The 27,592-nt window shown below is 43.5% G+C and overlaps 1 protein-coding gene across 2 annotated transcripts in view; it reads right to left on the reverse strand.

The window, feature by feature from the left end:
• The window catches only part of THADA (THADA armadillo repeat containing), a 293,429-nt gene that overhangs the window by 163,080 nt on the left and 102,757 nt on the right, over positions 1 to 27,592 (reverse strand). The window contains exon 26 of one of the 2 annotated variants that reach the window (XM_084791400.1): positions 2,187 to 2,276. The exons of the other annotated variant lie outside the window; for it this stretch is intronic. Within the exon in view, the coding sequence (XP_084647526.1) occupies positions 2,187 to 2,276 (90 nt within the window). The remainder of the gene's footprint in view (positions 1 to 2,186; positions 2,277 to 27,592) is intronic. 2 annotated transcript variants of the gene reach the window in all.

Below are 27,592 nucleotides of genomic sequence, written 5' to 3' on the forward strand. Positions count from 1 at the left end.
ACATCTTCCCATTACAGACAGTTTATATGCATTTCTACCAGTAAAAGTCTGCTAGAAAAAAAAAAGGTACATTTGGATGGTGTCCATAGTAAAAACTCTACTGTCAGCTATAGAGTGAAAGTGAAATGAAATGAGAGCATTTCTCTCCAACCCAGGGAGGCTCAAATCCTTTGTAATGACTCTGCTTTATGTTTCCAAAATCACTGGTCATTTTTGCTCAGGGAGACCCACATATAATCACAGGTAACCAGACTAGTTAGCCAAGTGCTGCGGTTTCAGTGTTAAGCTGCAACATGCCAGCAATACAAAATAGTAAGAATCTATTATTTAACTTTAGTATATAAACAGAGATTTTAAATATAAGAAAAAGAAATAATTCATGTGAGTGTGTGTATGTGTGTGTGTGTGTGTGTGTGTGTGTGTGTGTAGGCAAAAGGTCAACCTTGGATGTCAATCCTCAGGAACTACCTACCTTAGTCCTTTTAAAACTTAAGTTCAAACATACTTACTGTCCTTGTGCATGGGATGGAGAGGAGACACACATGCATGGCGCATGTGGACTGGTACTCTCCCTCCACTTTCATGAGAGCTTGGGGCATAAAGACAGGTCATCAGGCTCCAGCCATCCTGCCAACCCCACCCACTTTATCTTTTGAGATCGATCTCTCACTGGGACCTGGGGCTCACCCAATAGGTCAGGTTGCCTAGTTAGCACACGCCACCACAGCAAGTTTTTTATACGGGTATTGGTGAATTAACATAGGTTTTCAGGCTTGCAGAGCAAGTACTTTATGGGAAAAAAAAAATGGCTGCCTTTCTCTCCCTGCCACCCCTTGACAGTTTCTGTTCAGTTCTTGCTGTCCTGGAATGCACTCTGCAGACCAGACTGGCCTTGAAATCAGAAATCTGCCTGCCTCTGCTGGATTAAAGGTGTAACATTTTTATGTGCATCTCTCTCTCTCTGTATGTATATGTGCATCTATGTATGTGTGTTAGTACAGCCATGAAGGCCAGAAGGGTATCATATTCCCAGGGACTGGAATGAAAGGCAGTTCTGAGCTGCCTTGACATGGGTGCTGGGAACAGTACCCTGAGATCTGAAAGAACAGCAAGTGCTCTTAATCACAGAGTCATGTCTGCAGATGATCTGATGCCCTCTTCTGTCCTCTATGCGCACCTATATGCATGTTCATATAGTCAGTAGACCAATACATGAGTAAAAGTAAAACTTCCAAAAAATGTTGTTTATTAGGATATATTAAGTATTCACAGTGACAGTTTCATTTGAAATTTTGAAGCTCTTTTATGCCCAACTACCTGCAGATCCCCTTCTATTGCCATAGTTTTTTTTTTTTTTTTAGGTGACCAATAGGTTTCATTACAGTTGCTTAGAGAAGCATGGGTGAAAGGCTATTTACAGGAGCACAGGCACCTTGGCTACACCACTGCCCGTAGATCCTGATGGAGGGCGGAGCCTCATAAGCCCCTTCACTTGGCTTAGTGTTGGGTTTTTGTTTTGTTTTATTTTTGGAGACAGCCTCGCCCTCTCGTGTGTGTGTGTGTGTGTGTGTGTGTGTGTGTGTGTGTGTGTGTGTGCGCGTGCGTGCGCGCGTGCACACCAAAGCACACTTGTAGAAGTCAGAAGACAGTTTTCAAGAGCTGGTTCTCTACTTCTACAATGAGGTCTTAGAAATCAAGTTCATGCTGTTGGGCTTTGCAGTGAGTGTCTTACCCCACGGAGTCATTTCATCTACTCCAGTGTTTGCTTTTAATTTTTATTATTTTATTTTATGTGTATGGGTGTTTTGTCTTCATGCATGTCTGTGTACCTCACTGTAACTGGTATTTACACAGGCCAAAAGAAGGCACTGGCTGCCCTGGAACTGGAGTCACAGACAGCTGTGAGCTGCCATGTGGGCGCTGGGAAGGGACCCTGGGCTCTTCGGAAGAGCAGACAGTGCTCTTAGCTCCTGAGCCAGCACCCCTCAGCTCCTCTTCTCCCAGTGCTCACTTTCTTGAGAAGGAGCTGGTTCTGTACCCAGGCTGGCCTTAAACTGGTGGCAATCCTATCTCCATCCTCTGAGGGCTCAGATTATAGGAATGAGCCACCCTGTAAAACCTAAAATCATGATTAATAAAATACTTGGCATTGTGACTACACTCCATCCAGTGTATTCTCACCTTACCTGTCCACTGTATTGGCTACAGTTTCCAACTGTTTGAGAAGAAAGGGATATAGTTCTGGGAAACGAGAGAAAAACTCTCTTCCTGTCATTCTGTGGAGGAAGAAATAAAAGAGAAACTATTACCTTTTATAAGTTTTGATCTGATAAGAAAGCCCTTTAAAGGAAAACAGCTATTTACTGAAATAGTTAAAAAGAAAGTCTACAACATCTTACATTTAAAAGTCAACACAAATGATGCATAGTTGGAAGTGCTTCTGATGAATGGACTTATCTCCATAATTAAGATGACAAATACTTACAAATATTTAATATTAACTTCATCCATGGAAGAGATATGTATTGTTACCATGCCAGGTTTGCACAACTGATTTGAGCTATGACTACTGGCAACAACTGACAGACTGACTCAACTTCGGTGATAAGGACAAGCCTAAAACAAGGTTTCCTGACCTGGGCACTGTATGATTTTGGACTAAGTGATCCTTCAGGGTGGAGGACGGACCCTGTGCTGCAGGTTGGTTAGTAGTCTCTGCGGTCTGCACCCACTAGACGCCAGCAGCATAACACTCTTCTGTCTAACTGTGACAATGACAGTGCCTCCAAACACTGCCAGATGTATATGGTAAGACGCACTGATAAATGGCTGGGAGCTACTGCTCTGCGAGGGGCAACCAGAAGTGTGGACTGGCAAGTGAGCTTCTGTCTGGATCATTCCAGCTTATACCTCTATGGGTTACCCTTTTCATACTCACAGAAACTACTCTTGAACTCAGAGAAGGTGCTAAACATATTCCTTAAACTGCAAAGTAGGCCAAAAAGCTCAAACTTAGGATACCATTTAGGGAAAAAGCCAGTTTATTAAAGAAAGTGAAGGCCTATTAAAGAACTACTCACAACCTGCTCACTGCTTCAGCTTTAGACACAAGATGTTAATGAAGAACCATGTTATTTTGTGAAGCTGCAGCGTTTCTGCAGGCAGCAAACTGCTCGGCTCACACACACACCGGTGGACTACCACCAAGACTCACGATTTCTCATAAAGCTCCTTCTTCAGCCAGCTCCTGCCTCCCCAAGCAACCACTGATGTGATTTCTACCGCCACAGTTTAGCTTTGGATATTTTAAACTTTCACAAAAATGTAGTAGTACATTTTATAATTTTTGTCTGGCTTTTCTCACTTGGCATAAAGTTGCTGAGACTTGTCCACGATGTTGGCTACAGCAGCAGTTTGAATCTTTTTCTCCTAAGTAGAACTCTACCATGTGGAATACAGAAGTTTGTAATTTATTCTATTGGCAGACATGGGTACCTTTCATTTGGGGAAAAGGGAATCTGAATAAAATTGCCATCCTGACATCCCCAAACAAGACTTTTTGTTTTTTGTTTTTTGTTTTTTTGGGTTTTTTTGGTTTTTAGAGGCAGAGTTTCTCTATGTTATCTTGGTTGTCCTGGACTCGCACTCACAGCGATTCTCCTGCCTCTGCCTCCTGAGGATTAAAGGCGTGTGCCACCACACCCGGCTGACTTTTCTTGATCATATTTTTCATTTCTCTTGGGCTAATATCTGAGAATAAATGACATGAAATCTGCACACTCTTTACTCCTTAGGAAACCCATAGTTTAACCCAACAACTCCATGACTTTATGCTGCAACATCAAGTGAAAGCTCTGGTGGGTCTGCCCACTTCCAGTACTAGTTGATGGCTTTTATCTTTTTTTCCATTTTAGGCAAACTTGAGATATTTGTGATTTCGATTTATATATCCCTTAGTTTGGATTACTATTGCTGTGATAAAACACCATGACCAAAGCAAGTTGGGGAGGAAAAGGTTTATTTGGCTTACACTTGTACATCATAAGTTTATCACTGAAAGTTAGGACAGGAACTCGAGCAAGGCAGGAACCTGGAGGCAGGAGCTGATGCAGAGGCCACCATGAAGGGGTGCTGCTTACTGGCTTACTCCACATGCCCTTTTTAGTCTATTTTCTTATAGAACTCAGGACTACCAGCCCAGCACAACCCCCACTAGCCACTAATTAATAAAATGCCTTACAGCTGGACCTTATGGCGGCATTTTCTCAATTGAGGTTCCCTCCTTTTAGATGACTCTCGTTTGTGCCAAGTTGACATAAACTAGCGGGGACACTGACCTATGTTGAAAATTTGAGATTTTGCCTTTGATCATTGCTGGCATGATGCTTTAGGCAGCTTAGGTGCTACAACTTCCACAAAGCTAGGCCACAGGGTAACTAGAAGATTCAAAGTTAATTCTGTTCAATGACCTAAACTGTCCAGCAATCGATGATGTCCACTTCTTTGATAATACTTATTTTTTCTTAAATTAAGCAGCCATGGTGAAAAGGTGGAAGGATTTTATAAGAATGACTTGTTCCTCTTCTACTCAGCCCATCAAGACAGTCTTGTTAGGATGGGGAGTGACGAGGAGAAAAGTTACAGCTGCTGAAACAAGACAAATGACGAGCGATGGCAGCAGCAGAACCACCTTATCCCACCTGCAACAGGAGAGGCTGGGAGATGGAACAAAGGGAACAAAGTGTCTGTGTAGTCTCCCTCACCAAGGAGGACACTTTGTTGGGACTACTACATCTTTTGACCCAATTAAACCTAATAATGGCTGAGTCTCTCCTCCCTAAAGAGAAGATTCTTTAAGCACAACCTGCTAGCCTCGTTAAGGAAAGAATATAAACATTTTTCTAAAAAGTTTTTAAGAAACTGAATGCCCTAGTTCTAAGACCTTATCTCTCTATGCAAAACAAAACACATCGTGACATCTCTTGGCATCTTCCCTTTCTCTGTAGCCCTCAACAGTTACTGCATGGGCTGGTGGTGTGGGCAAAAGGGGACAGGCTAGAAAAATGACCCACACTCTCTAAAATCAATGACTTGACAGAACCATGACCTTTAAGATTTACCAGCTGGTCTTTAGGCTAGGCTGGAGGCAATTTCAACACATACTTCTCAACTGATATAAAATAGAGATGTCCTAAAATTACAGACAAATGCTTTACTTACTTACAGGAGCACCATGCATACCCTTGGGATTATACTTTCTTCTAAGCAAACAAACATTAACTTGTCTCCTTCCTCAAAACTGATGCCCTGAATACCACCAGTGGATCATGTAGTCCTCTGAAGACCAGCCAAAAAGATCTGCTTGAGATAGGCTACATTTAGTTAGTCACAAAAACTTCCTGTAAGTGACCCAACTTTTCTAAGCCCTGTAGTCAATTACTTCTACTGTGAGAAAAATTACATGGTATAAATCATTCCATCCAGTTCTAACTGGAGTAATCACCAGCAAGGCCCAGGACAGAACTGTTATACATAGGCAGCTGTTCCTGGTTTCCATCTGCGGGGTAAGATAAAGTCTGTATAATCACATATACTCTCTGAGGTATCTGGACTAATGCCCAAGGCTGGATGGAAAGGTAATATAGAAAACCACAGAGCTTTTTGGCTTACATGATGTGTGGTGGTAATTAAATCTCAGGTGCTTGGGTCTGTAGCTAATGTTAATACTGAAGCTTGTATCCATTTCATTGACATAATTTAAATTAATTAAATGATATATTAGACAAAATGCACGAATTTAGCCCTAATTTGTCAACAGAATAATGAAAAGGGCTGGCGACATGGCAATCTCCTGGGGAAATTGTCCAAAAGCCGAGGTAATATAAGAAATAAGGGCCGAGGTTGTTGGTGGATGTAGAATCCTTACCTACTATGCACGAATGCCTGGGTTTGATCCCCAGCACCACACAAAACTGCAAATATGGGCACATGCCTGTAACCCAGCATGCAGGGAGTGGAGGCAGAGGATGGCGCATGCCTGTAACCCAGCATGCAGGGAGTGGAGGCAGAGGATGGCGCATGCCTGTAACCCCAGCATGCAGGGAGTGCAGGCAGAGGATGGCGCATGCCTGTAACCCCAGCATGCAGGGAGTGCAGGCAGAGGATGGGCGCGTGCCTGTAACCCAGCATGCAGGGAGTGGAGGCAGAGGATGGCGCATGCCTGTAACCCCAGCATGCAGGGAGTGCAGGCAGAGGATGGCACATGCCTGTAACCCAGCATGCAGGGAGTGGAGGCAGAGGATGGCGCATGCCTGTAACCCCAGCATGCAGGGAGTGCAGGCAGAGGATGGGCGCATGCCTGTAACTCAGCATGCAGGGAGTGCAGGCAGAGGATGGCGCATGCCTGTAACCCAGCATGCAGGGAGTGCAGGCAGAGGATGGGCGCATGCCTGTAACTCAGCATGCAGGGAGTGCAGGCAGAGGATGGCGCATGCCTGTAACCCAGCATGCAGGGAGTGCAGGCAGAGGATGGCGCATGCCTGTAACTCAGCATGCAGGGAGTGCAGGCAGAGGATGGCGCATGCCTGTAACCCCAGCATGCAGGGAGTGCAGGCAGAGGATGGTGCATGCCTGTAACCCAGCATGCAGGGAGTGGAGGCAGAGGATGGCGCATGCCTGTAACCCAGCATGCAGGGAGTGGAGGCAGAGGATGGCGCATGCCTGTAACCCAGCATGCAGGGAGTGGAGACAGAGGATGGCGCATGCCTGTAACCCAGCATGCAGGGAGTGCAGGCAGAGGATTAGAGTTTCAAGGCTGTGGTTGGCTACATAGTGAGCTCAAGGCCAATTCATAAAATCCTGTCTCAAAAACACCGCCACTAAAGGAAAGCTGGAAGGGATGTCCTCCAGACAGGAGTCTAGAAGTTCTCACATGACTGAATCCCTGTCCAGTGAAGCAGCAACTGTCCTTTCCTGTGAACTCCACCCAAGGGTGCCAACATAATGAGGAGCCCTGGGAGGCATGGTGCCTCCTTTGGACAAAGGACAGAAATGTTCTGTGCTCATCACAAAAGCTCCTATGAAGCACCCCACAGTAGATACAAGTATTTGCTCCTCTTTAGATTACCCCATGGCCCCTGGAGCTCAATATGGGCACAAAATTGTTAATTCCTAGCTACTGGTATTTGCTAGGGCAGAAAATTAATACTAGACAATTCATTTTAAAGATTAGCAATGATGCTGCTACATACCTGTAATCCTAGAACATGGAAAACTGAGACAGGAGGATTGCTATGAATTTCAGGCCAGCCTGGTCTATAATACATAGAGAGTTCCAAACCAGTCAAAGCTACATAATTAAGCTCCTGTCTCAAAAAAAAAAAAAAAAAAAGATGAAAAAGGAGGATAAAAAGGATTCACACAGAGAGACAGAGAGAGACAGAGACAGAGACAGAGAGAAAGATCACCTGAAGAATAACTTTCACTTTGAAGAAAAGTAAAAGATGAGGAACTAAAATACTAAGACAGGCAAAATGCTGACAGCAGCTAAAGCTGAGTAATTGGTGTTAACAAGAGGCAACTCTTGTCATTGTTAAATACATTGAAAATTTAATAATAAAATGTTTTAAATTCAAAATAAGAATAAAAGTTAGAGAAGGGAGAAAATTATCTAAGGATTAGACACCCATTAACCAGAATACATGAAGAACCACAGGGAAACAATCAGTAAAGAAAAACAAGTTAATATAAAATGGACAAAACTATTAAAACAATCTCAGAAGAAAACGGCAGTCCATTTGCCGATATGCATCTCTCTACTTAGCTAACAAACAAAAAGCAGCACATCTGTCCTTGTGAGGAACTAGTTAAAAACTGCCAGAGCAATTCCCTAGTGCTCTGAGTTACACGGACAAGCAGTCTCACTCATACAGTCATATGACTGTAATCTAGAAACTGTCCTGAGAGATAACTGGGTTCTGCTGCCCACAATGCTGCCAGATAAGAAGGACCTCGGAATGATTCCTTTATGATGAAAGGCATTATTTTAATTCAATCGAAGCTAATTGTCCCAAACAGCAAATTACCTCATTCAGTTATCTTAGAAAATATTTATGAACCATCTGTCCTGGAGGTATTGAGGCACATTACCTCAAAGCTAAACGTTTTGACTAACTGTTTTGTTTCTCAGAGCTGAGTAGTTTGCTTTATTCTATCTTTTTAAAAGTACACAGTTGTCTCTCTACGTGGGAGGAGGGCAGGCTCCAGCACCCCTGCAGACAGAAGAATTTATAGAAACAGTGCCAATGTATCCTCTAAGTCATTTCTTTAATACTTGTCATAGCTGCAGAGCATAAATGCTTTGTACATACTGTTCTACTGCACTGTGTAGGGAATAATGATAGGAATAGAGGTCTGACTATGTTCAGAACATACACAATGTTTCTTCCAAATATTACCATCCATGGTTGGTTGAGTTCATGGATGCAGATCCCACAAATACAAAGCGTTCACTATATTGTTAATACTGTTATTCTAGATGCTTCAGGCTGGAAAGCATCTATTGTGTGTTTATCCCATGTTAAACAAACAAAATTTATTTTCTAAAGAGATATTTGATTCTGAAAAGCAGGTGTCCTAGTCTAACAATCTTAGCACACTGACTCTGAGAAAGTGCAGCTGTCATGAAGCCCACCTACAGCCTACTAACACACTGGAAGAACTACATACTGGAGCTCTGTATACCTGCCAGGAGGATTCCTAAAGGCTGCATGCCCCGGAAGCTCCTAAGGACTGGGCATAATGCACCCAAAGGGTGTATAGCATCGTGAAAAAGCCTCAAGAGATGGTGGATGAATCGGGCAAAGGACTAACCTAAGATGCCTAATTTACCCTCCACTCATTGCTGACCCAAGTCACTCAATAGTTTCTAGCACCCTTGGACCCCATGTGCCAGATAATATGCTAATCCTGGCCTCCAGCTTGCTGTGGCTGACTTCTCATGGACATACTCAGCGAGGAAGCACCACTTAGAACCATGCCTCACTATATGGAAGTAGGTCAAAGGTTTTGGGATGCATGTATAGGTCTGTGTTAGAAGCTTATTTTAAAAAGCCAACACCATGGCACCATTTTAGATTACATCTGCATCTTATGTAAATTCTGGAACATAAACGGCTTATCTCTCATTTGCTTCACAATGGAAACTACCATGTCATTGCATTTTCCCCATCAAAGTGGCAAATAACGATACAAGATAAGTTGCTCCTTACTGATTTCTTGGAGATGTGAATACTCACTCTCTCTCTTCCCCTGTCCCTGTCTCTCTCTCTCTCTCTCTCTCTCTCTCTAGCCTGATGGCTGACTTAGTTTTCTAGACATTTCCTCCTTCTCTGTCTTTATAACCAGTCATACTGAATGTCTTTTAGCGCCACTGACATTCTATGCTCTGTGTAGTCTGCATATTGCAGCAAATGTTGTTACCTCGCTGAGAATATGTCCCCCATGCTACCACCTCTTTTGCCAGGCTAATTCTAGATGAACCTTTTGCTTTTGCCTGAGGCAAACTTCTTCTAGGACATTCCCCATTATCTTAAGTCCAACGGTTTTACATTGCTAGAAAAAAATACCTGAGATTGGGTAGCTATAAAAGAAAACAAGTTTATTTTTTCACAATGTAGGAGGTTCACAGGTATGGCATGAGCATCAGCATTGCTCTGGTAAGGACATCAAGGCAGATGTTATCACATCTGTGACTGTATAGAAGGAAAAAATGTAATCAGACAGGAAGCCAGAACAAATCATATGTCAGGGAGTGCTGGCTAGTTTTATGTCAACATGACACAAGCCAGAGTCATTTTGGAAGAAGGAACCTCAAATGAGAAATTGTTCCCATGAGACTGGCCTGTGGGCAAGTCTGTGGTAAATTTTCTTGACGGATTAATTGATGTAGGACTCACTATGGACAGTGCCACTCCTGGCCTTGTAGTCCAGGTGCTGTAAGAAGTCAGGCTGAGCAAGCCAGGGGAAGCAAGCAGTAAGCAGCACACCTCCATGGCCTCTGCATCAGCTCCTGCCTCCAGGTTCCTGCTGTCTGAGGTCCTGCCCTGACTTCCCTCAATGAGGGGCATGATATAGAACTGTAAGCTAAAATAAGTTTTTTTTCTCCCCAAGTTGTTTATGGTCATGGTTGTCTCATTGCAGCAATAGAGACCCCAGTTAGACAAGGGATTGTTCTTACAATCTGCTCTTATGAGAAGTGACTCAGAGTCCTACTATTTCCTTCAAAGGGTAGTACCCACAATGGCCTCCCAATGAGGCTTTAACTTTTAAAAGATCCACTCTTCATCAGCTCCATTCATTAACTGTTGTGGGGCTGGCAAGATGGTTCAGCAGGTAAAGGTGCTTGCTGCCAGGCTTAGTGATTGACTTCAGTCACAAGGACCCACATAGTAGGAGAGAACCAAGCTCTTCTGCATGTTGTCATGTGACCTCCACACATGGTATACCATGGCCCAAAATCATATACACTGGCTTTAAAACAAACCAAAATAGATCCACACCAAAGAATCTGGGTGAGGGATGCTTCCTTAGTTCTACACGAAAACCTGTGCTGTTCCCATCGTAGCACTTACAACAAGCCATACATGCAACTTCTTGTTCATCTATTTCTCCCACCAGAATATACTATTTTCCCAGGCAGAGACTAAAGCTATCTTCTTTTCTCCATTGTTTCTCAGACAATAAGCATGATGCCCAGCTTGGAGCTGGTACCCAATAAACAGCTGCAGAACTGGGGCTGCAGATTGGTTCTAAGGCACTGCTTGCCTAGCATGGGAGGCCCTGCGTTCCATCCCTAGCACCAAACCCCTGAGTAAACAAAGAGGAGTCCATCATCTCAAAACAAATAAGAGCCTCTAAGAAGCAGCTGCTGAATGAGAGAAGCAAAATCATAGACAGAGAAGGAAAAAAGAATCACAAGCAAGACAGCAACAAAGCAATGCCGCCAAGTCCTCATTGGCACTCCAGAAGTGGCACTGTTAACAAACCGAGCCACCCCGTGAGGACTTAACATTTATTAAACACAAACAGAGAGAGCTTTTCTCACTGGTTTACAAACAGTTCATTTCTAGTTCACCCTGAAAAGCAAACAGGTTGCTGTTACCTCCACAGAGGTAAGAAGCCCTCAGGGTGAATTCTTCAGAGACAGAGCAGTTAAGATAAACTTGTTTATCTATGTATTCAAAACTAGCCCAGCAACCTTTTAAACAAAAGAAGGGGTGGGGCAAAAAGAAAAGAAAAAAAGCTGACCTGCGGTCAACTCACCCTCCTAGAAAGAAAAAAGACAACACAAAGTTTTGAGCGGGATAAGACAGGCACAGATGGGTAAAAACAGAACAGCCAGGAGAAAGGTAAGAGTAAAGCAACTTTGATTCAAACTGTCAGACCTATGTTAACCTTGGTCTCAGCAGGTAAGGCCATCAACCAAGGAGATGCCTGCTGGGGCTTCTGCCAAAACTACCCCAAAATATGACCAGGACACCAGACATGGCACTTCATAAGCATATGCTGGCCTGGCTATCCTGAGAAACTAGTCACAGGGGTAGCTATCAAAAACTGATACTACAACATTTACATCTATAAATAAAAGCTGCATTAGTGACAACATGTATATAAGAAAGAGGACGGCACAGAGACACGTTGATTTGTGAAGCATGGCTATCTTCATTCACCACAGAAATTCCTCTCCTCAGCCTCCCTTAACCTGAAAAATCTGTCTCTGTTCCTATTTGTAGTCATAAAGAAGCATCGATCCTCTGGCTCTTCTTCAAGTCCAATAATGTGGTGGGGCTCCTGTGTGTTTGCACATAACTAATATGTTTTTTATTATTAATCTGTGCATATACATTTGCATGTACTGTGTGTATATATGAATTATGCATACACAAACAACTCAGGGGTTTGTCCTTGCCGTCTACCTTGTTTGAGACAGGGTCTATTGTGTCTGGAGTATGCTAGACTAGGTGGCCATGAGCGTCCGGGCAATTGTGTCTCCATTCCATGTCCTATCTCACCACAGGAGTGCTGGGATTACACACACACTTTACTGTGACCAGGTTTACGGACAAATGCCTGGCCCGCTGAGCCATCCTCCAGTCTAAACTGTGTGTTTAAGGTTAATCTCTTGTATATGCATTTAATTCACAACCCAGGCAAAGACTGTGCAAGGTACCCATTTTGCCCTGCCTATAGCCCTTAGATTAACACAGAGGTTGCATGCGGAACTGTGTGTCTGCAGCACCACTGTAGTGAAGGGAGTCACATGGCACTTCTCTACCTCACCTACTCAGTGCTGACTTCACAAAGCCTGGCCAATATTTAGAACAAAGCAGGTAGGCAACAAAGGTTTATTAAACTAGTAGAAATTTGCTTACCACCTATTGGTTTTATTTTAAAAGTATAATTAAAATTATGCTAGGCCTACTCCTTTTTTAAAAAAAGATTTAAGTCGGGTGTGGTGACGCACACCTTTAATCACAGCACTGGGAGGCATGGGGCAGAGGCAGGTGGATCGCTGTGAGTTCAAGGCCAGCCTGGTCTACAAAATGAGTCCAGGACAGCCAAGGCTACACAGAGAAACCCTGTCTCGGGGGTGGGGGGTGGGGGGGGAAGATGTAAGATTTTTAATTCATTTTACTTAGGTGTATCTGTGTCTGCACGCATGAGTTTAATGCACCATGTACATCTAGCAGCTCAATAAGGACAGAAGAGGGAGCTGGAGCCCCAGGGACTAGAGTTATAGGTAGTTGTGTGCCTCCATGTGGGGGCTGGGAACGACACCCAGGCTCTCTGCAAGGCAGCAAGTGCTTTTAACTACTATGAGCCATCTCTGCAGCCCCATCCTTGTTCTGTTTGTTTAGACAGGGTCCACTGTATAGGCCTCACTAGCCTGGAACTGGCTGTGTAGATCAGGTTGTCATCAAATTCACAGAGACCTGCCTGTCTTTGCCTACTGAGTGTTAGCATTAGTCTGTGTGCCACCATGCCTAGCCAGCCATACTTTCATTATGGAAGAAATTTCATATAATAAAATGTCACATACAAAAAGCTAAAACACAAACTTCCCAAGTTTAACCACTAATCTTAAGTTTTGTTATCTGTCCATCTATAACTCTCTTTTCTTTATATATTCTCCTATGATCTGCTTTTTTTACACTTACAGATATATAGAGGATAGTTTCAGCCAGGTATGGTGGCACCTTCTGTAATTACAGCATTTGGGAGATAGAGGCAGGTAGATAGTGAATTTAAGGCCAGCCTATGCTACATAGTGAAACCTAGCCTCAAACAAAACAAAACAAAACAAAACAAAACAAAACAAAACAAAACACACAGTTCCATGAAACCCCCTTATGAGAGCAGCCTCTATATGTGCACTCTGGATCTCCCAGGGTCCAGCAGGCACTAACCAGGAAGCCAACACGAAAGGGCTAACCTCCTTTGGCAAAATGGTGTGGACAGTGGTTCTTGTCCAGCCATGTACTGCATGTCACTTGGTCTGTCTGCACATTTCACATCTAATCATGGTAATGCTGTAGATCTAGACCTTGAGCTGTGTGAAAGTACCTGAGCTTAGGCCACTTGGTAATACTCTGAATCCAGCCTAATAGTTAACAGCTTTAACAAACTTGGCCTGAGCCAGGCGTGGTAGTGCACGCCTTTAATCTCAGCACTCAGCAGGCAGAGGCAGACAGACTGCTGTGAGTTCAAGGCCAACCTGGTCTACAAAGTGAGTCCAGGACAGCCAAGGCTACACAGAGAAACTCTGTCTCAAAAAACAAACAAACAAAAAACCAACTTGGCCTGAGGTTTTAAGAGTTCTCCCTGCTCTTCCAGGACCTAAGCTCAGTTTCTAGCACCCAATACACAACTGCCTGTAACTATAGCTGGCCTGAGAGGGCACCCCCTCACACACACAGCATACACTTACACAGACATATACACAGACAAAAACTTAAACATTAGAAAATCAGTAAGAATGTGTGCTGCCCTCACAGAAGACCTGAACTCGGCTCCAAGGCCCCGCATCAGGCACCTCACAAGCACCTAGAACTCTGGCCTCAGGAGATCCCGGATGCCTTTGATCTCCTTGGGCACCTGTACACCACACACAGTGAGATGCCTTAGTGTGTAAAGCACTTGCTGTACAAGCCTAGTGACCTGAGTTTGATCCCCAGAACCCACAGAAAAAGCTGGATGCAGAAGTGCATATCTGAAACCCTAGCACTTGTACCATCAGATGGAAGACAGAGGCAGGAAAAACGCCTGGAAGCTGGTGGGTCAGCTAACCTGGAGTACACACAGCAGAAATACGAGAGACCCAGCCTCAGAAGAATGTGGAGGGTAAGAACTGACCCCCAAAAGTAGTCCTCCACACATGCCTGGCCCTGCTGATAGTTCCCTGGATCAAGCTTCAATCTTTCCTAGGAACTCTGTAGTTAATATCTGCTACATATAGGAAAAGTTAAAATGCCACAAGCCTATGTTTTGGAGCTTTATTTTGTTTTTTGTTTTTTGTTTTGTTTTGTTTTTTTTTGGTTTTGGTTTTTCGAGACAGGGTCTCTCTGTGTAGCCTTGACTGTCCTGGACTCACTTTGTAGACAGGCTAGTCTCAAACTCACAGTAATCCACCTGCCTCTGCCTCCCGAGTGCTGGGATTAACGGTGTGCACCACCACGCCCGGCTTTGTTTTGGAGCTTTAATAAAGGCATCCCTATGCAAACGATAATGTGATGAAAAAAGGCTTTTAGTAAATATGCATGCAAGAAAATGAAGTTACCAGACAAGAGTCCATATACACACAGCTCAATCTACTCTCGATCATCTCAGAAGAGGGATCAATAGAGTCATGCACAAAGGACTAAAAGAAAGCAAGCAGGGGCAAGCAAAAGCATGCAGGCCTGAGGAGCTGCATAGTAAACAGCAGCAAAGGCGGAGGCTGTGCCCAGCTTTGAAAAACAGAACTTATTCACAGGCCATGGAGCAAACACCATAAACTCTGATGTTACATGGAAATAAACGCTGAAGGCAAAAAAGGAGGTTTGCAGTTGGTGTTTCAAATAGTAACCCAATAAACTATTAAAATGGGGCTGCTCCCTATGTTCTGACCAATAAAGCCAGCCCAGAGGACAGAAATTCAGCCAAGGGTTCGTCTCCGTGCCACAGTGATTGCTGATGAAACAGCAAGCTCATGCTGAGAAAAACAATGCTGCCAAATGGAAACAAGCCTACAGAAAAGACAAAGCACACATAATTTCAAAGGATATGATCAAATGCAAACTAATCAAACACAAACACCTCGTTGAAAAGATACTGGGATTTGGAATCCCACCAGACCATCTTTGGCGCTGTTCTTGGAACCTTCCCCCCAAGCCTGACTGGGTTGACACTAAGATATATCCTATAGTGGTGGCAGGCCAGGGCACAAATGAAAACAATTCTGAGTCGATCAGAAAGGGAGGAAACCTGGTGCGACGGCTGCGGCATGCCTATAGTACCAGCATTCAGGAAGCTGAGGCAGACAGATGGATCACCAAGTATGAGACCACCACGCATTAAGAAAGAACGTTATCAGCAGTCTAAAATTCCAGCCCGTGAGTAGGGATGTAACTGGCAGAATATCTGTGTAGCACATATAACGGCCTGGGTTTGGCCCTCAATACCACCAAAACAAAAACTGCAAGTCTGTAATCCCTGCAGTAGTTTTAACAGGACCAGGGGAGCCTGGGGCCTCAGGACCTCTATGAAAGTGCCGCCATGGATCTCATAGCCCATCTTCTCTCTTCTTGTCCTCTGGAGACAGCTGCAGATTCTCGGGCTTGCTCAATGCTTTTCTAACCCTTCCCTTTCAGAAGCTGCTCAAGAGATGGACAGTTCCCAAACTTCTAAACGGGCTATTAGAGTACTCTATGCAGAGAGAGAAGTCTTGGTTCTGGAGTGTTCTGGCTACTAGTCATCCCCCTGGGAAGTCCCTGGTCCAGGGGTAGACTTGGAAACACACTTCCACTAATTTCTCTGCCAGGAGGTGAGTCAGTATGCTTTTCTTACATTCCTCTTATGTGCAAGTTTCCATTTCAGCAGCTTATATGGCCTTTTTTCTCATAAGAAATTGTTTCTTAGAAAATTCTTCTTGGGATGGCAAGATGGCTTAGTAAGTAAAGGCACTTTTCTCAAGCCTGACAAAGTTAGTTCAATCCCTAGGGCCCACATGGTTGAAGGAGAGTTGGCCTCTGACCTCCAATACACACAGCAGCACCTAAGAGCCTACACACACACACACACACACACACACACACACACACACACACACACACACACACACACGTTTCCTGTTTAAGCCCATCGTCTCAAAATTCTCAGAATCAAGAAATCAACCTGTAGTAGTTTGATTCCGTAGTCAGTTTGTAAGCAATCTGTACTAGACTGCTTGCAGAGATGAGCAGCAGGCTCCTTCTTTCCCCTGAGTAGATGTTTCTCCTTTCTTTCAAGAGCTAGGTTTACTTCCCAACTCCTTGTCTCCATAATGTCTTGTGACCTGCTTTGATCAATAGAGGCCATGGAAGTGGCATTGTGCTGGTCTGAACGTAGGCTTGGATTCACCCTCTTGAAGCTCCAACTCCCATGCTGGAGAAGTCCCATCAGCCTCTAGGCACTAGTGTTCCCAGCTCGAGGGCTGGACATGTGAATGTGAGGCCATCTTGGCCTGGCCGGCACTGGTTGAGGTCTCAGATGACATTTCAAATGGTGTTATATGGTACAAAAGAATTATGTGGCTGAAGCCAGCCAACCCATAACACTGTGGGAAACTATAAGCTGTTATTTAGCCACTAAAATTGGGGTGGTTTGTTGTGTAGCAAAGTGCTATAATTAAAGGCACTGAGTTAGTCTGTGGAAAAGAGTCAGTAACAAGGAACATACAAGTTACTTTATTATGTCAAATTACTATGTTCTTGAGGCTAGAAATCTGAAATCAGTACTGAGGGTGTCAGCAGGGTCCCTCTTGAGACTCTATGAGAGAATCTCATCTTCACTCCTGCAGCTTCTGGAGATGGCCAGCATTTCTTGGCTTGTGGCTACATCCATTATTTCAGTCTCTGTCTCTGTGGTCACACTGTTTTCTCTTTTCTGTCTCAGATCTTTCTTTCTCAGGTGTCTAAGTGACTTACTACACCTCAGCAGATCACCAGCTGGGCCTACACATGGTCTAAAATGCCTCTGTCCAAAGAATCATGTGTTGAAACCTAGAAGTGTGTGTGTGTGTGTGTGTGTGTGTGTGTGTGTGTGTGTGTGTGTGTGTGTGTGTGCGCGCGCATGTGTGCTCAGAGAAGGCTCATGCTTTAAAAGACTTGAAAAGAGCTTACGTTTACCTCGGACTGGTTCCTAGCACAGATACAGCCTCCAACAATCAAAACGCAGTGAAGCCAGCACCCCTCAAGGATGGGAGGGTCTGAACAAAAAGAAAAATCATGAGGGCACACAATCTTAAAGTATCACCCATTCACAGAGGAAAAAATACAGCAAATTCTCCCTGTGAAAGACTTGCTAGACAAAGACTTTAAAACAATTGTCTTAAAGATGTTTGAGGAATTAAAGACATGGAGAAAGTCAAGAAAACAATGTATTGACAAAACAGATCAGTATACAGAGAAAAACCTACACAAATAAGGGGAGAAATTGTAGTGCTGAAAAGGAAAATAACTAAAGTGGAAATGTCAATGGAGGGAAAAAGAGAACAAACAAGGTGGATGCAGGACAGCTGAGAGGCTATGTCTGAGTGACAGAAACAGAGATTTAAGAAATGCTGGCTACACCTACTAAGGGACCTGTGGGACACCACCAAGGAGACCACCATACACACCATCCGTTTCTAAAGAAAAAGGGAGAAAGGGGCAGAGAAAGGATCTAAGGAAAACTTCTAACTTTGAAGAAAGATGAATACAGCATAAAAGCAGCTCAGCAAACTCTATATAGAGAGTAGCAAAAAAGCTATACCCTAAACATGCTATCATCAAAAGGAAGAGAGCAGGAAGCAGTGAAGGGAAGCAGGCCTTCACCTCATAGGAGCCTGAGTAAGAGCCAACAGATTTCTCATCAGAAGCTCTGGAAGCCAAGTGATAGCTGAAAACCACCAACTAGGGCTTATATTTGTAAAACTAAGACTTAAAAATAAGGCAGAGCTGTGGTGGTGACATTTGCCTGGACTTGCATCACACATGGGAAACAGAGGAAGGAGAATCACAAGTTCAAGGCCAGCCTGGGATATCGATCAAAATCCTTTCCCCCAAAAAAGAAGGGAAAAATTAAGACATCCCAGAAAAACAAAATCAAAGTGAGCTTATCCTGAGACCTTCCCTGCTGAATTGCTGAAAGGTGCTCTGCAGGTTGAAATGGAAGTGCACCCTCACTTGCTCCTGAACAGCTGAGCAGAGCTGGCCCTGGTTGCAGGGATTATGGGTGAAGTTACCCCAAAGGCCTAAGTGTGGGAGAGCTAGCCCTGCTACTTATCAGCCATGTGCTGGCCTGAGTGAGAGAGAGATGCCCTACTCCCCTAGTCCCTCACTACCTATAGCAGGCGAGAAAGCTGGTCCAGAGGTCACGAGAGCGGGAGAGTCCCTCGCCCACTGCAGTGCATGGGAGAGAAGGCCCTGTCCCTTACCTGGGCAGTGCAATAGAGCTGGCCCTGCTGGTGTGTGTGGGATTACATGAGCCGGCCCTAGGGTGTAAGAGTGGGGGACTTGGCTCTGTCCCTTGCCAACTGTGGCACTGGGTGAGCTAGCTGAGGCAGTGCTGGAGAGCTCACCCTGGTGATGTGTGGGCGCAGGAGAGCTGGCGAGCTGGCCAACTCAGCTACCACTCAGGCCCAGCTCTAGGGTTCGAGTTGCCGCACCCCAACTTGTACTTCATCTACAGGCTGCAGGAGCATGTGAGGAGACCGGTGCTACGGGTCCAAAGCGGCAGGGTTCCTGCGACATGGGGAACAGCAGGGTATCTGAAAGGAGTCCACTGAGGACGAAGTAGTGACAGTGTACCAGAAGCCAGAGGCCTCCAACCAAACCAGTGACTGAGGACAATGAACACTTGCAGCAAAAGTGTGACACACGACAGTTTCCACAATGATTTTCCCCCCTTTTTAAGGGAGATTGCAAGGGTGAGAGCAGGTACACGGGACAGGGAAATGAGTGGTTCTGGAGTGCATGATGTGAAATTCTCTCTCTCTCCCTCCTGCCCCCCCATCTCTCTCTCTCTCTCTCTCTCTCTCTCTCTCTCTCTCTCTCGCACACACACACAAAGTTAAATAGATAAATAGAAAAAATGAGATGAGCATCTGGAGAAGGGGCGGGGGAAAAAGAAATGAAAGGGCACTAGAAAGATCTAAAGTCACACTAAGAAGCAGCAGTGTCAGGTAGAAAGGTATGTGGGCAATTATGAAAACTAGCATTACTGAACCTTATGACTTCACTTTTCTTAAAAAACAAGCCAAGGACTTTATTTTACAATTTGAATTTTCTTTGCTTTGGAATGCAGTATGTAACATATACCCAATTTTGGTTCCTTTTATAATCCAGAGACTTTTTAAATTTATGCTCTGTTTGAGATTATAATTATGTCATTTCTCCCCTTGCCTTCCCTTCCTCCAATCACACACCATGTTGTCTGTCATAACTTCATTGCCAGTTCTCTTTCAAATGCATGACCTCTTTTTCTTTAGTTGTTGTTATGAATACAACTGGTTCAGTCCATATAATGTTACTTGTATGTAATTTTCAAAGCTGACCATTTGATATTAGAAAACCAATTCAAGTGTTCTTCCCTGAGGAAGACTATTTCTTCTGCTTTCAGCATTCCCTGGTTGTCTGTGGTTCTTTTTTATGACTTCACTTTTATAATCAAAATAATTTCAGCACCTAAATACTTTCTTTAAAAAGAGGCAAAGTCACCATGTAGCCAAGGATGACTTGAATCCCTCTCTCTACTTCCCAAGTGCTGGGAGTACAGGTGTGTCCCAGCACCCCAGCTTGTGCAGTGCTGGGAGTACAGGTGTGTCCCAGCACCCCAGCTTGTGCAGTGCTGGGAGTACAGGTGTGTGCCAGCACCCCAGCTTGTGCAGTGCTGGGAGTACAGGTGTGTGCCAGCACCCCAGCTTGTGCAGTGCTGGGAGTACAGGTGTGTCCCAGCACCCCAGCTTGTGCAGTGCTGGGAGTACAGGTGTGTGCCAGCACCCCAGCTTGTGCAGTGCTGGGAGTACAGGTGTGTGCCAGCACCCCAGCTTGTGCAGTGCTGGGAGTACAGGTGTGTCCCAGCACCCCAGCTTGTGCAGTGCTGGGAGTACAGGTGTGTCCCAGCACCCCAGCTTGTGCAGTGCTGGGAGTACAGGTGTGTGCCAGCACCCCAGCTTGTGCAGTGCTGGGAGTACAGGTGTGTCCCAGCACCCCAGCTTGTGCAGTGCTGGCAACGGAACCCAGGATTTGTGTATGTGAGGGAAGCACTTCACTAGCTGAGCTACATGTGTGGCCAGTGCATCAAGGAGGAAAAAAGTAGCCAGGTGTCGTGCACGCCTCTAATCCCAGCACTTGGGAGGCAGAGGCAGGAGGATATCTATGAGTTGAGCCTAACCTGAGTCAGCCCAGCTACATAGTGAGACTCTGTCTTGAAAAATCCAAAAGCAAACAAACTAAAACAACTATCAGTTTAAAGTGAGTACTATAACTTTGGTTTGTAAGTTTACATTTTGTTTTCTAGAGATGTCGCTTTGGAAATGCCCCACAGCTAGGCTATGTAGTGTCTGAAAGGGTGGCTGCTCCTCTAAAGCTGTAGTGTGCATACTGGAAGTCATGGTATCATCAAAGGCAGGGAGCCAAGTCTCTCTTGAAAGAAGCCTTTGAGCACAGCGCTTGCGAAGCTGTGACTCGGTGACCGGTCTGCTGCAAACATGATGCCTTCTTCCTGAAACCGTGGAGATACCTCAAGTGGGCCATACACCACAGTCAGCATACCTCGTAAGAGATTCGAGATTCCGCTTTATATTTTAAGAAAACTGTGATATGGTATGAATCTGATCATGGTACATTAAAGAATTAATTTGTTACATATTCGTAAAGAAAATAAATAAATAAATAAAAGGGTGACTCCAGGAGTTAGGGGCATGGGGGATACTGTTTAATGGTACTTTCCTTTTGGAAGGTGGGTGGTAGTAACAATAACACAACAATGTTAGAGTCCCTACTATCACGGAGCCGTACACTTCAAAATGGTCACAATGATAAAATGTGCTGTGTGCATCTTATCATGCTAGGATGTGTTTACTACACTGAAACAAACCACAGCTGTTCCGGAGGAAGCAGGGTTGTGATGGGTGGTCCTCAGCTTTTCCTTCTAAAGAGGAAAAGACCCTGCAACCATGCGCTTCGGGCACAGTTGAGACTGCAGGGCAAAACAAGACTAAGAACCACTCTCTTTGCTTCCTCCCTTCTCACTTCCCACCACCCCTTTATTTCTAGTCTCTCTGGTTTAAGCAGGACATCACTCCATTTATCACTACCCACAATCCTCTCCCTCACAAGCTTTAGCGTTCGTATAACAAAGGCAGTTAATGATCCTTTATTGAAGCATGCTTAGAAATCATTTCCTCACTAGAATGTGGGCTCCTTGAGACCCAAAGCGTCTTTGTTTCTGCTCTAACTCAGTATCCAGAACAACAGACAGCATATCACAGGCATTTAGCAAAAGCTGCCCTCCTTACACTTCCCTTAGCAATCCCGTCTACAAACCCTGCCCAAAGAGAGAGAGAGAACAGCTGTCTTGTCCACTGCAGGGTCCCAGTCCCATCATCCCGCTCTGGAGCCACTAGACCGAATATGCACTTGGTAACTGGCCTCACTCTTCAGACCCTATTCAAGCACAAACATGCAAGTTCCTGCTGTTGTCTGCTTTATCTAGCATACTTTTAAGCCATCGTCTAGCAGTTTCTATTTCACTCATTAAGAATTAATACTCATATAAAGCCCAGTATTTCTATCATCTTTAACATTCTCTTTGTTACCCTTTAAGTTCCTATTCTAAATTGTATTTTCATTAAGGTTAATATTAATTTGCCAACTCAAGCCATAAAGGGAAGTTGCAGTGCCACTATAATCTCAAAACTCAAGAACTAAGAACCACCCCTAAAGAATATCTACTTGAATTATTAACCATCAGGAATTATGTGGGCTTCCCAAGGAGACACAAGCTGGGTGCAATACAGGACTAGACACCCCAGCTTTCTGTTAGGCTGGTACCCCTACTCCATGCAAGGCAGCTGCTTAGCAAGTCTAGGACAGACTATGACCTAGACAGGTCGGTTTTCAAAGGACTTCATGCCCCTGTGGTTTGGTCAGACAGCAATCTCTTTATACTGTCAGCCTGGTCCAGTCAAAGAAAGGTTTCCTACCTGAGCTTCTTAGATCTACACACTGAGCCAGGGCCACCCACTGACTCTAAACAGGGAACATTAGCAGGGAAACCAGCAGCCAAACTAATCTGTAAAAATCTACTCATCTGCTCTCACAAAGCATTCCCAGAGGTCACTGGGCCACAGCTAAGCCCATTCCCTCCTACGTCTCCTGTCTCTCCAGTATTCAAACTAAGAGGATCCTGTCTCCCCCCAGACTTCTAACGTTCATGAAAATTAAATCAGCAAAGAAGAGAGAACATGGATTTGTTCTTAATCAGGCTCAATGCTTCAATTTCCCCAATACACTTTTTTTTTTTTTTAAATAAAGTCTGGGGATTTCCAGACCAAGATTTATTTACAAAGAAAAACCAAACTAAAAGCCAACAGACACCAGGTAAAATCTACTCTGCTTCAATGCTGTCCATTTCTAGTAGGATGTGATGTCCACTGAGATATTTTCTCAACAACTAAGTGAAAGGAGACTCAGAATACTTATCGTACAGTATGAGTTCCTCTGCCACAGAGTTAGGCGAGTCTACCTCAGAGCAGAGAATTCAGTCTCCCACACACCAGTCCACAAGTACTCAAAACCTGGGATAATTCCCACAGATTGGCTGGATCTCCAAACAAAGCGGAAAAGCCAGTGTCTGGACTGGAAGAAAGAACATTGTTGAACATCTTAGCCACTTGTTTTTGGAATAGCCACAAATATAATCTGGAGTAAGTGTAGCTCATTATTGGTATTATTGGGGAAAAACCAAACAAACAAAAAAACAAAAGCAAAAATACCTCACCACTGGCTCCTGGGGTTGGGGTTCGGGTTAGGGGTGAGGGTAGGGGAGGAAGCAGGTTGGTTTCTGTTTAAATGCAAATAAAATGTATTAAATTAGTCATTCTCATATCAGAGTCATGTGTTTGCTCTTCTCATGAAAGCTGAGTTTTTAGAGTGCTCTGAAGTCAGACTACCACCCTTGTGGATCCCAGAACACCATCCACTTGTCCCCACGTAGCCTGCCCACTGCGATCACGCAGACCTGGCTTTGGACACTCTGATCTGACTGAGGCACTCTGTTCCTGTTCCCTTCCGTGTCTGTGCCCCCAGTCCCTCAAGGCTGAGGCATCATTCTGCCTTCAGCTCCACACCACACTAGTGAGGAGACAGCAAGCCATGCATTGCCTACTATTTTCTTTTCTTTCTTTTTTATTTTATTTTTTTAGAATAAATCAGATCTCCTCTTCCTCAAATTTTCTACTAACTACAATTAATATTTGCTCATTTTTTTAAAAAGGCAAGAAATATATACAAAACCTAACAAATCTCGTCCCTTATAGAGCTCTTATACACACATATACATACCAAACTCTCTATATAGTACCTCCTGCTGTTCTGAAGGAATGGCAAACACAAGGCAATTGAACAATACTGTTTCCCAAATTATTTTAATTGATGTTCAGATGCCATCCTCATTTTTCACTCAGTAGCAGAATGAAAAGAATGCTATCTTCTTCGTCCTTAATTGAAACACTCATTTAAAACATAAAACCATATTCTTTTTATTTTCAAGTTTGGTTAATAATTTTAGCCAAATACAGAAAAACAGGAGTGAAATTATATTTCCCCAGAATTTTTAAGGTTTCACTCCATTAATTTCTTTTTCACTAAAAAAATTATTTTCATGTGTTGTATGTGCCTGTTTGTCTGGGCCCTATGTGCATGCTTGACGGCCATGTTGGCCAGAAGAAGCCCTGGGATCCTATAGAGCCAGAGTTTTGGTTGGTTGTGAGCCACCGTGTGGGCCTTAGGAACCAGGCTTGGTTCTCCTGCAAGAACAAGCGCTCTCAACTGCTGAGTCATCATCTTTTGACACCCCCCCCCCCATCCATTAACTCTAAGGCTACTGCTGTGCCAAGCTGCCTTCTGGGTGTGTGAACTGTTAGTGGTTTCCTAATCACCATTATCACCAACTGCAAAGGTCCCAGGGCCTTGGTGTGCACAGCCTTCCATTTACTGTGCCAGGACTCATGTTCCTTAGTCCTAGGAACTGTGTCTGTCATAACTTCCTGTCCTTGTTTTATTCTGCTTTCTGAATTCTTAAACTGGACGTTGAATAACTGGAATAATTATCTCATTTTTTTCTCCACCATATCCTCCTCCATCCTTCTAGTAAAACCTCTCAGAGTTTTTTCATTCTGTCTTCTGTCAACATACTAATATTTCACATGAATGATCATATTTTAAAACCTTCAACACTTCCTTATGTTCCTATTGCTGCTCTCACTCTACGCATTGATGGCGGCACATACCTGCAATCCTAACACTTAGGAGCCTGCGGCAAGAGAAACAATGACTTCAGGTCATTCTGGCTCAAAAAAGTCGGGAAGATGCAAAACAAAACAAAAAGTCATCTTGTTCTGTTTTCGTCTGGTCCCTGATCTCCATATCTGTTTCCAATAAAGTCTTTTCTTCCATTACTGTCTGTAAGCTTTACATGACAGCATTCCTTGGTATTATTACAGTACCTCTTCTCCCCTCCTAACATATCTACACAGAGGTGCCCTCCCTCCATCCCTCCCCCATCTCCACATCCCAAAGCAAATAATAATTCTGTCAGTTAGAAAAAGAAACTAAGTGTTATCTATAATGTATCAAATACAAGCCAGAAAGCAGGTTAACAGCAAAGGACGCAAATGAAGACCACCTGAATAAGCAGTGTGGTGCAAGGGTGTTTACTAGAAGCTATCCTCTACTCTAGTTTAGACTAGTCTAGACAAACCATCTGCTGTGTGGCTCTGAAGAGCACCTATTCTAAGCACAAAATGTAAAGTTTTCTTTTGTGTGTGTGTGTTCACCCCTAGTCCAATTCAGCCATGACTCCAAAGAATGGAGGAAAACAAAAGGGAGGCAAGAAGTCCTTCCAGAGGACTGGCTTCTACACACTGTGCCTTATGGTCACAAGCTGGTAATACTGTGCTGAGTCTCTGGCTTCCTGACCTTGCTCCGGAGACGTCACCTGCACTCACTGTAATCTGGCAGAGAAGCTGCATGCAGGACAAGAGTACAGTGCAGTGCGCCTTAACCTCCCAACAGATTCACTGACACGGAAAGTCTGGTAAGTCACTCTATCTAACTTTGCAAAGACAAGTGTATCCTAAGTGTAGAAATACTCCAATTATTCTTAAAAACATAAAACTCACAAATGTTGAGCAAAACATCTATCCTCACTAAATAAATATATTTAAAATAAAATGCTCTAAGTTCAGGCAAATCTATTAACATGCCACAGAATGAAGGCAGTTCATCTTTCTGCCTATCTTACGCCTCTTATAATGTTAATTTTTATAAGTAATATGAAGATTTTATTTTAGAAAAGGCTGCTACTTTGCCAGATAATAAAATCTGAAACCATGTTCCCTATCTTTTTTATCCTGCGTTGGGACAGTAACGAGGAAACGTATGTGGAAAAGGAGCAAAGCCTGAGCCCCAGGCAGCGTGGAGGAGTGACTGCTCACTGACAGCGTGGCTGGGGGATCTGCCTATCCTTGCTAGCACCCTCCCATCTGTTTTCTATAAGACGGGAATAGTTGTGCCTGCTCAGTGGAGTTTCTCTGAGAACAGAGATAACACATCCACAAATCTAACTTTGTTCCTTCTCCACAGTTACAAACCACTGCTCTTTGGCCTTGGATCCTGCCCCCCAAGTCCTCTTCCCCTTCCTCCCCACTTTGAAGAGGAGATGAAAGGAAGAAAACAGATATTAATATAAATTATCATGAAGGCCAGCAGACTAGAGACTACAATTCACTTGTTTTTACAGTACAGATAGCTTCTCAACATACATAAAGTACACACACTTAAAATATGATTAAATTTAAGTTTGTCATAAAATTTTACACAGTATTTTGAAATTTTTAACACCTATATTTTTCAGGGATCAAACATGAAATTGTTTCATTAAACACTGACTATATTTAGTGCCAAAGGCCAAAGAAGGGAAGCTACCTAATTAGATAATAGTTAACATTTATAGAAACACAGACATAGACAGACAGACAGACACACACACACATACAGTAACTAAAGGAGATAAACATTGTGGTCTATGCACACAACGCTGCTTTCACACTCTCCTGCCCATGCACAACCAGAAAAGAGTGTTTCTTTTTTTTTTTTAAAGATTTATTATTTATACAATATTCTGCCTGCATGCCAGAAGAGGACACTAGATCTCATTATAGATGGCTGTGAGCCACCATGTGGTTGCTGGGAACTGAACTCAAGACCTTTGAAAGAACAAACAGTGCTCTTAACCTCTGAGCCATGTCTCCAGCCCCCAGTGTTTCCTTTTGATGTGTCCATTCTTGAAGTAAAAACAAGACACTTCTATGCCTGAACATACATATAAAAAGGTGCAAATATTACAGTAAGTATTTATTTTATCCTTGAATAAGAAAACGATTCTTACATTATTTTATAGTTACAATGGACTGACCACTGGCTGAATTTACATTGAAATAATTTAATGTATCAATCTTAAAAATCTTCAAAAAATCCTATCTGCCAGAAAACAAAATATGACTGATATAAAGAAAAGATTAAACAAAAATAACTAGTTAAAGGAACAATTCCTGCTAGTTTTAATATGGTCCCTACTTTATTTTAAATTATTCAGTTGAACCAGTGTTTCATCGGTCAGAGGACTTGGTGACACACCAGCAAAGCTGCTTATAAAGCCATCTCGGGGAAGCGCCCACAAATATTTTCTAACACATTTTTTTCTTTGTCTAGTTCACATTGCTATTGCTTCAGTTTTTTTCCTCCTTAAGTCTAATTTTGTTTTCTTTATTCACTTCCTTTCTTCCCCTTTCTACAAATAATAAGGCTTCTATAAAATCTATTCCATTCTTTCTGGAATTTATATTAAATCTACAAGTATACTAGGAAGAGATTTAAATTTAAAAAATATTTTTTAAACAAGAAAGTGGTGACAGGATATAAATAGCGCACATACTCAGACAACCTTACCAGGCAGTACCATTCTCCTAGCAAACTCAGGAGAAGGACGGTCAAAGCTTATTTATAGAAAAGACAAGAGCAGCAGACGATAA

Source organism: Acomys minous (genome assembly GCF_964271855.1).
Source record: "Acomys minous genome assembly, chromosome: 8".
In the NCBI taxonomy this organism is placed as follows: Eukaryota; Metazoa; Chordata; class Mammalia; order Rodentia; family Muridae; genus Acomys; species Acomys minous.